At 62.7% G+C, this 9,779-nt stretch overlaps 2 protein-coding genes across 6 annotated transcripts; one reads left to right on the top strand and one right to left on the bottom strand.

The window, feature by feature from the left end:
• Positions 1-426: 426 nt before the first annotated feature.
• Positions 427-4,743, top strand: LYPLA2 (lysophospholipase 2). Its single transcript, XM_036347965.1, has 10 exons — positions 427-594; positions 1,912-2,014; positions 2,268-2,299; positions 2,423-2,488; positions 2,971-3,018; positions 3,108-3,178; positions 3,318-3,391; positions 3,467-3,568; positions 3,652-3,825; positions 3,908-4,743. The coding sequence occupies exons 2-10, from the start codon at positions 1,937-1,939 to the stop codon at positions 3,956-3,958; spliced, it is 696 nt and encodes a 231-aa protein (XP_036203858.1). The 5' UTR covers positions 427-594; positions 1,912-1,936; the 3' UTR covers positions 3,959-4,743.
• A 95-nt stretch (positions 4,744-4,838) lies between these two features.
• On the bottom strand, positions 4,839-9,157 carry GALE (UDP-galactose-4-epimerase). 5 transcript variants are annotated; one of them, XM_036347956.1, is made up of 11 exons: positions 9,054-9,157; positions 7,661-7,786; positions 7,412-7,527; positions 7,215-7,328; positions 6,804-6,980; positions 6,183-6,296; positions 6,026-6,092; positions 5,840-5,925; positions 5,655-5,732; positions 5,337-5,451; positions 4,892-5,192 (listed from the first exon to the last, which is right to left on the bottom strand). In XM_036347956.1, the coding sequence occupies exons 2-11, from the start codon at positions 7,779-7,781 to the stop codon at positions 5,134-5,136; spliced, it is 1,047 nt and encodes a 348-aa protein (XP_036203849.1). In that variant the 5' UTR covers positions 7,782-7,786; positions 9,054-9,157; the 3' UTR covers positions 4,892-5,133. The 5 variants fall into 5 exon arrangements, with proteins under 5 accessions (XP_036203852.1, XP_036203849.1, XP_036203848.1 ...); XM_036347955.1 differs by having other exon boundaries at positions 9,050-9,145; XM_036347957.1 differs by lacking the exon at positions 9,054-9,157 and adding an exon at positions 8,211-9,028.
• Between the last annotated feature and the right edge of the window lie 622 nt (positions 9,158-9,779).

The raw sequence follows: 9,779 nt of genomic DNA on the forward strand, positions 1-9,779 counted from the left end.
GAGCCTACCAGCGAAGCTGTGAAGTAGCAGGGTGGTTATTATCACCATTTTATAGCCCAGAAAGCAAGTGCAGAGTGTCATCCTGAGATTGCTGTTTACTTCCCCTCCCTGGGCCTCAGTTTCCTCATTTTAAAAACAAGACTGGAGGACTAGAAGGCCTCTGAGGGTCTTTACGGATGCCGCCCATGATCCTGGGCTGGGGCATGAAAGCTTGTGGTGGATACGCAAGACCCTCCTGACGGTGGGCCGGGCGCGGGGCGGGGAAACTTCCTGCTCCGGCGCGAACCCCTCCCCTCCTCCGGGGGCGCCCGGGTGCCTCGTGCCTCGATGCACGGTCTGCATTCTTCGGGGGACGGCGGGCTGAGTGACGGGGCGTGGCCCCAGGGACCCAGCAGGGCCGCCCCTCTCTGGTGAGGGCCCGCCGCCCACTTCCGGGTTCCGTACCCCTGGCCAGGCTACTTCCGGTACCGCGATGGCCGGGTTCCCGGGACGCCAACGGAAGTTCCGGCGGGGGCGGTAGAGGGGGAAGAGTGTGTCTGTGCCGGAGAAAGAGGAGAACCGCCCGAGAGGTCTCCGAACCCCCAGGGAGTGAAGGTACCCAGGCCCGGACCGCGGGCGCAGGAAGGGCGCTGTGGGGGGAGTCGGACCACGCGGGGTCCCGGCGAGTGGGGAGGAGGCGCCGCGGTGGGAGATGGGGGTGGGGAGTGAGGTGCGGAGGGGCGCCGGCCAGGCGTGGGGACTTGGGGGATAAAGAGGGGTAAGAAGTGGGATCCGCGCGTGGTGAGAAGGACGTAAGGTCGGAAATGGAAGATCCCATTGTGAGGCGGGGCGCCCCACGGTCACCCTTTGTGGGCAGGAACGGGTCCGGGGTCAGGGTGGAAAATGCCCCTGTGGGGAGGGGGCGCCCCTCAACCAGAACGGAAGTTCTCATTGTGGGGAGTGGGAACCCTGCGTGGGGTGGAGGTTTTTAGGGGCGGGAGGGAGACCCCAGACCGGGGGTGGGGCACCATTCTGAGACAGGAGGACTCTGGGGTGAGAGGTGGAAGGGACCCCCGGCTTAGGGTGAACGAGGTGAGGGCCCCACTGTGCAGAGGGCACTGAGGAGGGAGGGGGGCACCGCGGGGAAGGGCAGGCACTTGGGGGCCGGTAGCGGAAGCTTCTGGGGAGTTGGGAGGATGCTAGGGGTGATGAGGAGCCAGCCTGACATCCTTTTGTGTGTCCGGGAGTCTCAGAGCGTGGTCAGGCTGGGGGCCCTTTTGGAGGCGGTGGGCAGCAGCGGCAGGTGGCCCCATGCCGGCGTGTGGGGCACCAGTGAGAGATGGGCGGTGGGCTGGAGGCTGAGTGCCTTGGGGGACATGGGCAGCCCCCAGGGGCTCTGGAGATGCTGTGAAGGCTGGGTGGGGGCGGGATGGGAGGGAGGTTGGAGAAAATATGGGGGGTCCCGGGGAGTAGGGGCTGGGAGCTTATTTCCCTGGCATTTCCTCCCTTCATTTCCCAGCAGGGCTAGGAGTTGGGGAGGAAGGGCCTCGGGCTCTAGAGGGGATGATTGGAGAGCCCTGAGAAGGCAGCTAGGGGCTGAGGGCGGAGAGTGGGGGGAGGCTGCAGGGGAACCCCCTCCCCCCACAGCCCCCACGCTCAGCCTTTGCCCATCTCTAGCAAGCTCGGGCTGTGTGGTGGCCAAAACCAGGGGCACTAGAGGGGGCACCTCTGCTTCTCATCCCTAGAATGGAGGCACCCTTTCTACCTGCTCCAGCCCAGGACTTGCCCGCCTTTTCTCTGTGCCCAGGACAGACCTTGGGTGCTGTGTGGGGCCAACGGCCCGAGTGGGCCCTGGGTGTGAGGCTCTGCCCTGTGTCAGGAGTCCGTCGGCTGCCTGAGCGTGCCCTTGACCGCTCCCCTGAATTCGCACAGGCCCCAGCCTGGAGCCCTGCGGTGTATGTGTGGTAACACCATGTCTGTGCCCCTGCTCACCGATGCTGCCACCGTGTCTGGAGCTGAGCGGGAAACGGCTGCGGTAAGGTCCTCGCGCACCCACAGCAGCCCCAGGCCAGCTGGGGAACTGGCTGGAGGGGCGTGGGAAAAATGGAGGTGGCAGTGACGAGGAGGGAGAAGCTAGGAGGTGGGGGGCTGGATGATAACCTGTTTGGCTGCTACCTCAGTTCCCCCAAGGGGGAGGGGGAGGGGTGGCCAGAAGTTGGACGGTAGGGAATGATAGCAAGATGCTGACTGCGCTCCTCCCCATCTGCCCACCTCTGATCCTTTTGCAGGTTATTTTTTTACATGGACTTGGAGACACAGGGTGAGTGAGCGGGTGTGGGTGTTCCCAGGGGCGGTGGGCCGGTCCACTTGGCAGGGCAGAGAGGCCTGTGGCCTCCGTTTCTCTGTCTCCACATCGGTGCCTTTTCTCCCCTCCCTCCTCCAGGCACAGTTGGGCTGACGCCCTCTCCACCATCCGGCTCCCTCACGTCAAGTACATCTGTCCCCATGCGTGAGTGTCACCCTTGCAAGGGAGGGGCTGAGGGTGGGAATCAGCTAGGGGGGTTGATCCTGTGGTCCTAGGTCTGTTCTCTCCTGCCCGCCGCATCCTGGGGCCTGGGCAGGAAATGCCATTTTCAGCCTTTACCCCTGTGGAGCCTCCAGGAATGGGGCCCAGCCCCAGCCCTCAGCCCAAGGCCTCCTAGACCTGAGATCTCCTAGAACCAGGACCCCCTGTTCCCCTTCCCCAAGTACTCACCAGCCAAGCTGGAACCCCGGCAAGCTGAGTGCTGGGCTCTGCTTCTCCATCTCTACTGCTGATGCTTTAACCACAGCTTCCGGCCCCACGTGGTGGCAGGTTGCCTGGCAACACCTTAAACACAGGCCCTGCCTGCTGGGAGGGGCCCCCAGGGGCTGCTCTGCCCCCTCCTGGGATCACTGCTATGGCTTTCTCATCCCTCTGGAGCATGACGGCCCTTCTTGTGGTCTCCCCAGGCCTCGGATCCCCGTGACACTCAACATGAAGATGGTGATGCCCTCCTGGTGAGTTTGGAGACGGGCAGTGGGAGCTGAGGGGGTTGTAGGGGGCTGGCTGGGGTCTTCCTTCAGCTGCAGTGCCTCTACTTTCCCAGGTTTGACCTGATGGGGCTGAGTCCAGATGCCCCTGAGGATGAGGCTGGTATCAAGAAGGCAGCAGAGAACAGTAAGGCCCCAGCCCCTCAGCATGCTGGCTCTGCCCCACCCCCACCCCTCCAGGAAAGCGCTGGGCAGTACCTCTGTCTGGTTCTTTTCCTGGGGGCCCCTCCAGCGCTTTCCTCACCCAGTCATGCCCCTCCCCCCAGTAAAGGCCTTGATTGAGCACGAGATGAAGAATGGGATCCCTGCCAATCGGATCGTCCTGGGAGGCTTTTCACAGGTGAGGGGAGAGGGAGGGTGGTGGGTACTGGGTAGGTGAGTTGTGCCCTCATGACTTACTGTCTCCTTCCTTCAGGGTGGGGCCCTGTCCCTCTACACAGCCCTCACCTGCCCGCATCCTCTGGCTGGCATTGTGGCGCTGAGCTGTTGGCTGCCTCTGCACCGGGCCTTCCCCCAGGTGAGTGTCTCCATGACCCCTCTCCTGCCCTTGGCGTCTCCTGCTGGCATGGGGATTGTGCTGAAGCCCTGTCTGGCCCACAGGCAGCCAATGGCAGTGCCAAGGACCTGGCTATCCTTCAGTGCCATGGGGAGCTGGACCCCATGGTTCCTGTACGGTTTGGGGCCCTGACAGCTGAGAAGCTCCGGTCCGTTGTCACACCTGCCAGGGTCCAGTTCAAGACTTACCCGGGTGTCATGCACGGCTCCTGTCCTCAGGTCAGTGGTGAAGGGCCGCTTCCTGTTCTACCCTCCTCCCTCCCTCCCTCCAACCGGAGCCTCTGACAGCCCCTCCCTCCAGGAGATGGCGGCCGTGAAGGAGTTTCTGGAGAAGCTGCTGCCTCCTGTCTAACCAGAGTGGCTGGCCCCCAGCTCACAGGGGACCCAGCACGTGTGGCACCATCTTGGATCTGAGCCGGTCGGCCCCGGTCCCCACCCTCCCTGACCCATCCCCTTCCCACGGGCCTCTGAGGCAGGCAGGCCCAGGTCTAGCCAGGCCTTCCTTCCTGGCTTTAGCCACCTGGCTGTCGGCAGCAGGGGTTGGGCTGCTTTCTCCCATTTTCCTGAAGGTGGGCCCCTGGCAGCAGTATTGGAGGGGCTGTAGGCAGCGGGAGAAGGGGCCCAGCCGCTGACCCACTCACTCAGGACCTCACTCACTAGCCCCGCTTTGGGCCCCCTCCTGTGACCTCAGGGTTTGGCCCAAGGGGCCCTCCCAGACCCCATCTACCCCCTCCCAACTGAGTTTGCCCAGATAATCGTGCGTCTCTCCTGCCTCCACTCCAGCTGCTTCTCAGTCATGAATGTGTCCATGACCCAAGCCCCTGCTGCTGTGGGCTACTGGCCCAGGCAGCAATGATGGTGAGGGGCAGGGTCCTTGGAGGGGCCTTTCTCAGCCCTTTCTGGTTTGGGGGCTGGGCCCTGCCTCCCCATTACCTTCCTCCCCTGCAGGCCTGGAGCCTGCAGGGCTGGACTGAGGCTCAAGGTCTCCCCAGCTGTGTCACCCCATGTTGTCCCCACTCTAGGGCCAGGGGAGGTAGGGAGAAGTTGTGTCTCGTCTTCTGTCTCCATGTGGTTTCAGGTGTTTTTCTTGTTGTCTCCTGGATTCCGATAAAATTAAAGAAATTGCTTCAACTCTCAGGCCTGTCTGATTGTATTCAAGTGGGAGGGAGAGACCATGTGTGAGAAAATGCTCCAGTGTAAGAAAACCTTTTATTTTAAATACTTTGGAGAGTGCCTTCACAGCAGTATAAATTAGTGCCTGGGAGTAGGGTGCTAGGCTCAGGACCCTGCTCCCCCCCCCCCCCCCCCCCCCTTTGCTCTTGGTGATCCTTATGGGTTCCCAGCCCCTGGGGAAGAGAAAAGTTAGAGACCACTGACTCCTCATCTTCAGAGCCCTTGGCCTCATGCCTGTGGGCTGGGCTGGGCGGGCCTGGCTGGGGTCTGAGGTAGGGCGGGCTCGAGGCCCCTGTGTCCTGCCAGATGCTGGAGAGCAGCAGTTGTCTGTTTTCTGTCTGCGGTAGGAGGGTCTCAGGCCTGTGTGCCAAAGCCGGAAGGATTCTGCTTCTGCCAGCGCCATAGATCTTCACCTGTGATAGGGCGAGGTGTGTGGTCAGGGTCCACATTGGAATGCAGGGCCCCCACCACCTCGGGTAGCCCAGTGTAGGCACACGCAGACCCAGTCAGCCCCTCCTAGCCCCTAGCTCTCTCCCACAGGTTGGGCTAGCACTCACACATCCTGTCTAGCCCTAAGGCTGCTGTCCAGCCCAGCTCCTGGAGCGCCAGGCTTGGGTTGGCGTAACAGGCAGCCACGTCACCTTCCCGCCGTGCCACCACCTTGTACGGGATCTGCAAGAGAGGGGACAGTTGTAGCCCTGGCCTCACCCAGCCAGCTGCTGACCTCAAGAAATGGAGGTGCAGGGCTGTAGGGCAGGGTCTCTCGGAGGCACATAGCGCTAAAGCAGGTGAGTAGGTGCAGTGCCCCTCAGGTAGGCTAGTGGGAGGGGCCAGGTCTGCTGAGAGTCGGGTGGGACGGGGCAGGGTAGGTCTACCTTCCTCCCGGAGGCCTTCTCCATGGCCTGGACCATCTGTAGCACTGAGTAGCCTGTGCCCGTTCCCAGGTTGTAGATCTGCCCAGGAGAGAATAGGTATGTGGAGGGGGCGGGACTACCACCGCTCTTGTCCCCATTTGCCCAGGACTCCACCTCTCCCCTCCCCACATCCTCTTTCTCCCTACCCGGCAGCCACACTGATCCTTCAGTTTCCTCAGGGCTGCGATGTGGCCCTTGGCCAGGTCCACTACGTGGATATAGTCCCGGACGCCTGCAGAGGAGGTGGTCGGGTGGGAGGGTTCAGTACAGTCTTTCCCACTTCAGTCTCCCTCCTGGCTCCCACTCCTGAATCCTCCTGATCCTGGGCTCACCTGTGCCATCCTCTGTGTCATAGTCGTTGCCAAAGACATTCAGTGCCTCCCGTCGCCCAATGGCCACCTGGGGTGGAGGTCAGGTCAGCTCTTCCCTCAACACCAGCTGTACCCCTCACCACTAGGGGTTGAGGAAATGCTCCCTCCCCTCCCTTACCTGGGAGACATAGGGCATGAGGTTGTTGGGGATGCCCTGGGGATCTTCACCAATGCAGCCCGAGGCGTGGGCGCCTGTGGGGTTGAAATATCGCAGCAGCACTGCATTCCAGGTCTGCGGGACACAGGTCAGATGGGGGGCGGTGAGGGTACAGCCAGGGGTGGGCAAACTTTTTGACTCGAGGGCCACAATGGGTTCTTAAACTGGACCGGAGGGCCGGAACAAAAGCATGGATGGAGTGTTTGTGTGAACTAATATAAATTCAAAGTAAACATCATTACATAAAAGGGTATGGTCTTTTTTTCTTTTTAGTTTTATTCATTTCAAACGGGCCGGATCCGGCCCACGGGCCGTAGTTTGCCCACGGCTGGTATAGGCTGTCCCAGCTCAGTGCAGAGACCTTTACCTCTGATGTCCCCCTGTGCCTATTCCCTGTCCCTGGCAAGGAGCAGGGGGATCGACCCTTCCCAGGTGCTGTGACCTTGCGCAGTCACTGCGGCTTCCTGAGCTCTAGCGTCCTTCTTGGTGGGGGTTGCTTAGAATCCCATCTGTAGGCTCACAGTAGGCTCATGGGGGCAGAGCCGGGGGGGGGAGGGGGGTAGGGTCAAGGGGATCCCTCACCTTGTCTGCCTGGCACAGGTCCCGGATCATTTCCTCGATGAAGAACTTGGACTTGCCATAGGGGTTAGTACAGCCACCGGTGGGGTGGGCCTCGTCCAGGGGCAGGTACTGGGGGTTCCCATACACGGTAGCCGAGCTGCTGAATACCAGGTTCTTCACCCCGTGCGCGCTCATAATCTGGCCGTGGGGGGCGGTATCAGTTACTCCCAGCCCCCTTACTCCTCCACAGGTGGGTGGGGCTGAGGTGTGGGCGCTCCCACGTACAGATGGGGAGACAGAGGCGGAGAGGTAAAGACATGTGTCCAAGATGGTACAGCTTTGGGCCCTGCCTGACTCTACCCCCTTACCCACTGTTTGGCACTGCCCACCAGGCTAGGGGCCCTCCCAGTCTGTCCTTGCCCCACGTCTCACCTCCAAAAGTTGGATGGTTCCTGTCAAGTTAACTCTGTAATAGTCCAGAGGCTTCTGCACTGACTCGCCCACGGCCTTGAGCCCCGCAAAGTGGATGACCGCCGTAAAGCTGTGCTGCGGGGACAAGCAGGGTCAGCGCTTGCTTTAAAGGGCCCGGCCCTCGGCAGTGCCCCCTGCCTACCTTCCAAGCCCCCCACCTTCTTGAAGAGACGCTCCAGGGCTGCCTGGTCCAAGATGTCCATCTCCTCAAACTCCAAAGAGCGGCCTGTCAGCTCCTGAACCCGCCGCAGGCTCTCGGGCATGGACCCCGCTCCTGGTTGGGCACACAGAGGCCATCAAAATCAGAGATGGGGTCCTGGAGACTAGCCAGACACACACCCCTTGGAGGTGGTACCCAGGGTTCTCCTTCCGTCCCCTCCAGAAGCCCAGCCCCGCCCCACACTCACCGCGGATGGCATTATGGAAGTTGTCGATGACCACGGGTGAGTAGCCCGCCTCCAGCAGCTCCAGCACCGTGTGGCTGCCGATGTAGCCAGCCCCACCGGTTACCAGCACCTTTTCTGCCATTGCACCTGGACCAGAACACAGAGCCTCAGAGGTGGCTGAGGCTGGGCACTCAGCTCCTTCCGACTGGAGCCTGGAGCCTGGCCTCAGAGGGGAGCGGTAGTGTGTCCTAGTTAATAGGGTGGCTCTGGAGTCAGCCCTGGTCCAAGTCTGGATACCATCATGTTCTGGCCTTAGGCCTTGGAGATCACTTATGTGCGATCTGGCTCTGGGCCCTCGCTGTACTCAGCCCCCCTGACTTACTCCCTCCGTGGTCGGCTGGGAGGAGGCAGGAAATTACCAGGTGGTTTCAGGGTGGGGTCCTCTGCCAGGCAGGCTGAGCCCAGCTCTGGGGCTGCAGCACCGCTGTCCTGGCGGGGGCCCCGCCCCACCCCAGGCCGGACAGATCACCCGGGTTTGGAGCTAAGGATCCCGCCCAACTGTAGTCCTCACTGAGCTGGCCGGTGAAGACGTGGCCTTGGCATCCATTCCACTGCAAGGTGTGCACCCCGCCCTGAGCAAACTCAGCGCAGGGGGGATGGAGGGAGAAGGAAGCTCCAGACACTGAGGCCTTTCATGGGGGAGGCCCGGCCCGCAGCCGCCTCCTGCCAGGCTGCCTCCAGTGCCTCCTGGGCTCGTCCAGCTCCAACCAACTTGGCTGAGCGGCCTCGCTGTTCCGGGCGCATTTTTGCATTATTTTTCTGAGTTCCCCCAGCATCCTGAGGAGGCAGATATTATCACTGGCGCTTCACAGACAGGGATAGTAAAGTCAGGGAGATGAAGTAATTTGCCTGCGGTCACAGCTTGTGGTAGCTGAGCTAGAATCCGGATCTCCGGGCTCTCACACCAGCCCCTCGCCCAAGCATTTAGTCTTTTACCCACTGCTTCCCGCTGGACTCTGCCCCGGATGCCGAACCTCCCCCTCCCCGCCCTCACTCCGCCGAGGTCCGCGCACTGTGCAGAGCCCCAGAAAGTGGCAGCGGAGGGTGCCCTGGGAGGCAGAAAGGTTGGTGAAGCCGTCAGCCCGTGCCGGCCGGCGGGGCGACCCAGCTCAGCTGTCGCGTCCTTGTCTCCCCAGCCCGCATCCGGGTGGGAGGGGCGCTGGGCCCCCGGCAGGAATTGGGTCCCGGGTAGGAGCCGGCCGCGCCAGGAGCCCCCAGGCTGGGAATGAATGACCCCGGGCCACCCCAGCCACGGCAGCGGGAGCTGGGCGCCACGGGGGCGAGCCCTGGTGGCACAGCCCGGCCCCCGAAACTCCCCCGCTCCCCGCGGACCACCAGCCCCTCGCAAACCTGCCTAGGACCGCGCGTCCCACGCTGCCTCCAGCGGTGCCACCTCCCACACCTCGGTCCCTTTAAGGGCCCACAGCCCACCTAGCCCCGCCTCCTTCTCCCCGCCCTCCGCGAACGTGTCAATCGGAAAACCAAACTACGGGGCGCCGGGAGGACCAAGGAGCAGCGGTTGAAGGCGCCTGCGCGGCGCGCTCCTACGGAGGCCAGCGGTGGGCGGCGCAGCTGGTGCCGGGCGGCCGGCGGAGGGGAGGTGCGATCGGACCCGGGGCCCGGGAGCCGAGCGGCGGAGGTCCGCCCGTGGTGGGTGCCCGGGTCCCGCGCCAGGCGCGAGCGCTCGTCCCGACCTGGGAGCAGGCGAGGGCAGCGCGCCGGGAGATGGGCTTGTCGGGGCGCCTGGCCGATGAACCGCGGCGGGAACCCGTCTCCTGGCTCCTCCGCAGGTGCCCCAGCCCTTTTGTGTCTGCCGAGCCCTTTCTTCGGTTGTGTGGAGACACAGCCGCTAGAACAAAGGCAAGAAGGGGCGGCGCTGGTCGAAGGGAAGTCTAGTTGGAAAACCCACCCACTAACCTGGAGGGACCCTGAAACCGAAGGAGGGCTACGCGCCCACTGCGCTCCACCTTCACACAAACTGTAGGCCCCCAGCTGCTGGGAATGGTTCGTCGGCACCTGCCTCCCAGTGCGTTAAAGAATGGTTGTTTCTGTTTAAGATAAAGGTAGGGCTAGGGATGAT

Source organism: Myotis myotis, unplaced genomic scaffold (genome assembly GCF_014108235.1).
Source record: "Myotis myotis isolate mMyoMyo1 unplaced genomic scaffold, mMyoMyo1.p scaffold_m19_p_2, whole genome shotgun sequence".
In the NCBI taxonomy this organism is placed as follows: domain Eukaryota; kingdom Metazoa; phylum Chordata; class Mammalia; order Chiroptera; family Vespertilionidae; genus Myotis; species Myotis myotis.

Coding starts and splice junctions, on each gene's coding strand:
- LYPLA2 (XM_036347965.1), top strand. CDS start 1,937: ATGTGTGGTAACACCATGTCTGTGCCCCTGCTCACCGATGCTGCCACC. Junction 3,179..3,317: donor CAAGAAGGCAGCAGAGAACA/GTAAGGCCCCAG, acceptor CCCTCCCCCCAG/TAAAGGCCTTGATTGAGCAC. Junction 3,392..3,466: donor TCCTGGGAGGCTTTTCACAG/GTGAGGGGAGAG, acceptor TCCTTCCTTCAG/GGTGGGGCCCTGTCCCTCTA.
- GALE (XM_036347956.1), bottom strand. CDS start 7,781: ATGGCAGAAAAGGTGCTGGTAACCGGTGGGGCTGGCTACATCGGCAGC. Junction 7,329..7,411: donor TGGAGCGTCTCTTCAAGAAG/GTGGGGGGCTTG, acceptor TTGTCCCCGCAG/CACAGCTTTACGGCGGTCAT. Junction 5,452..5,654: donor AGAAGGCCTCCGGGAGGAAG/GTAGACCTACCC, acceptor CCTCTCTTGCAG/ATCCCGTACAAGGTGGTGGC.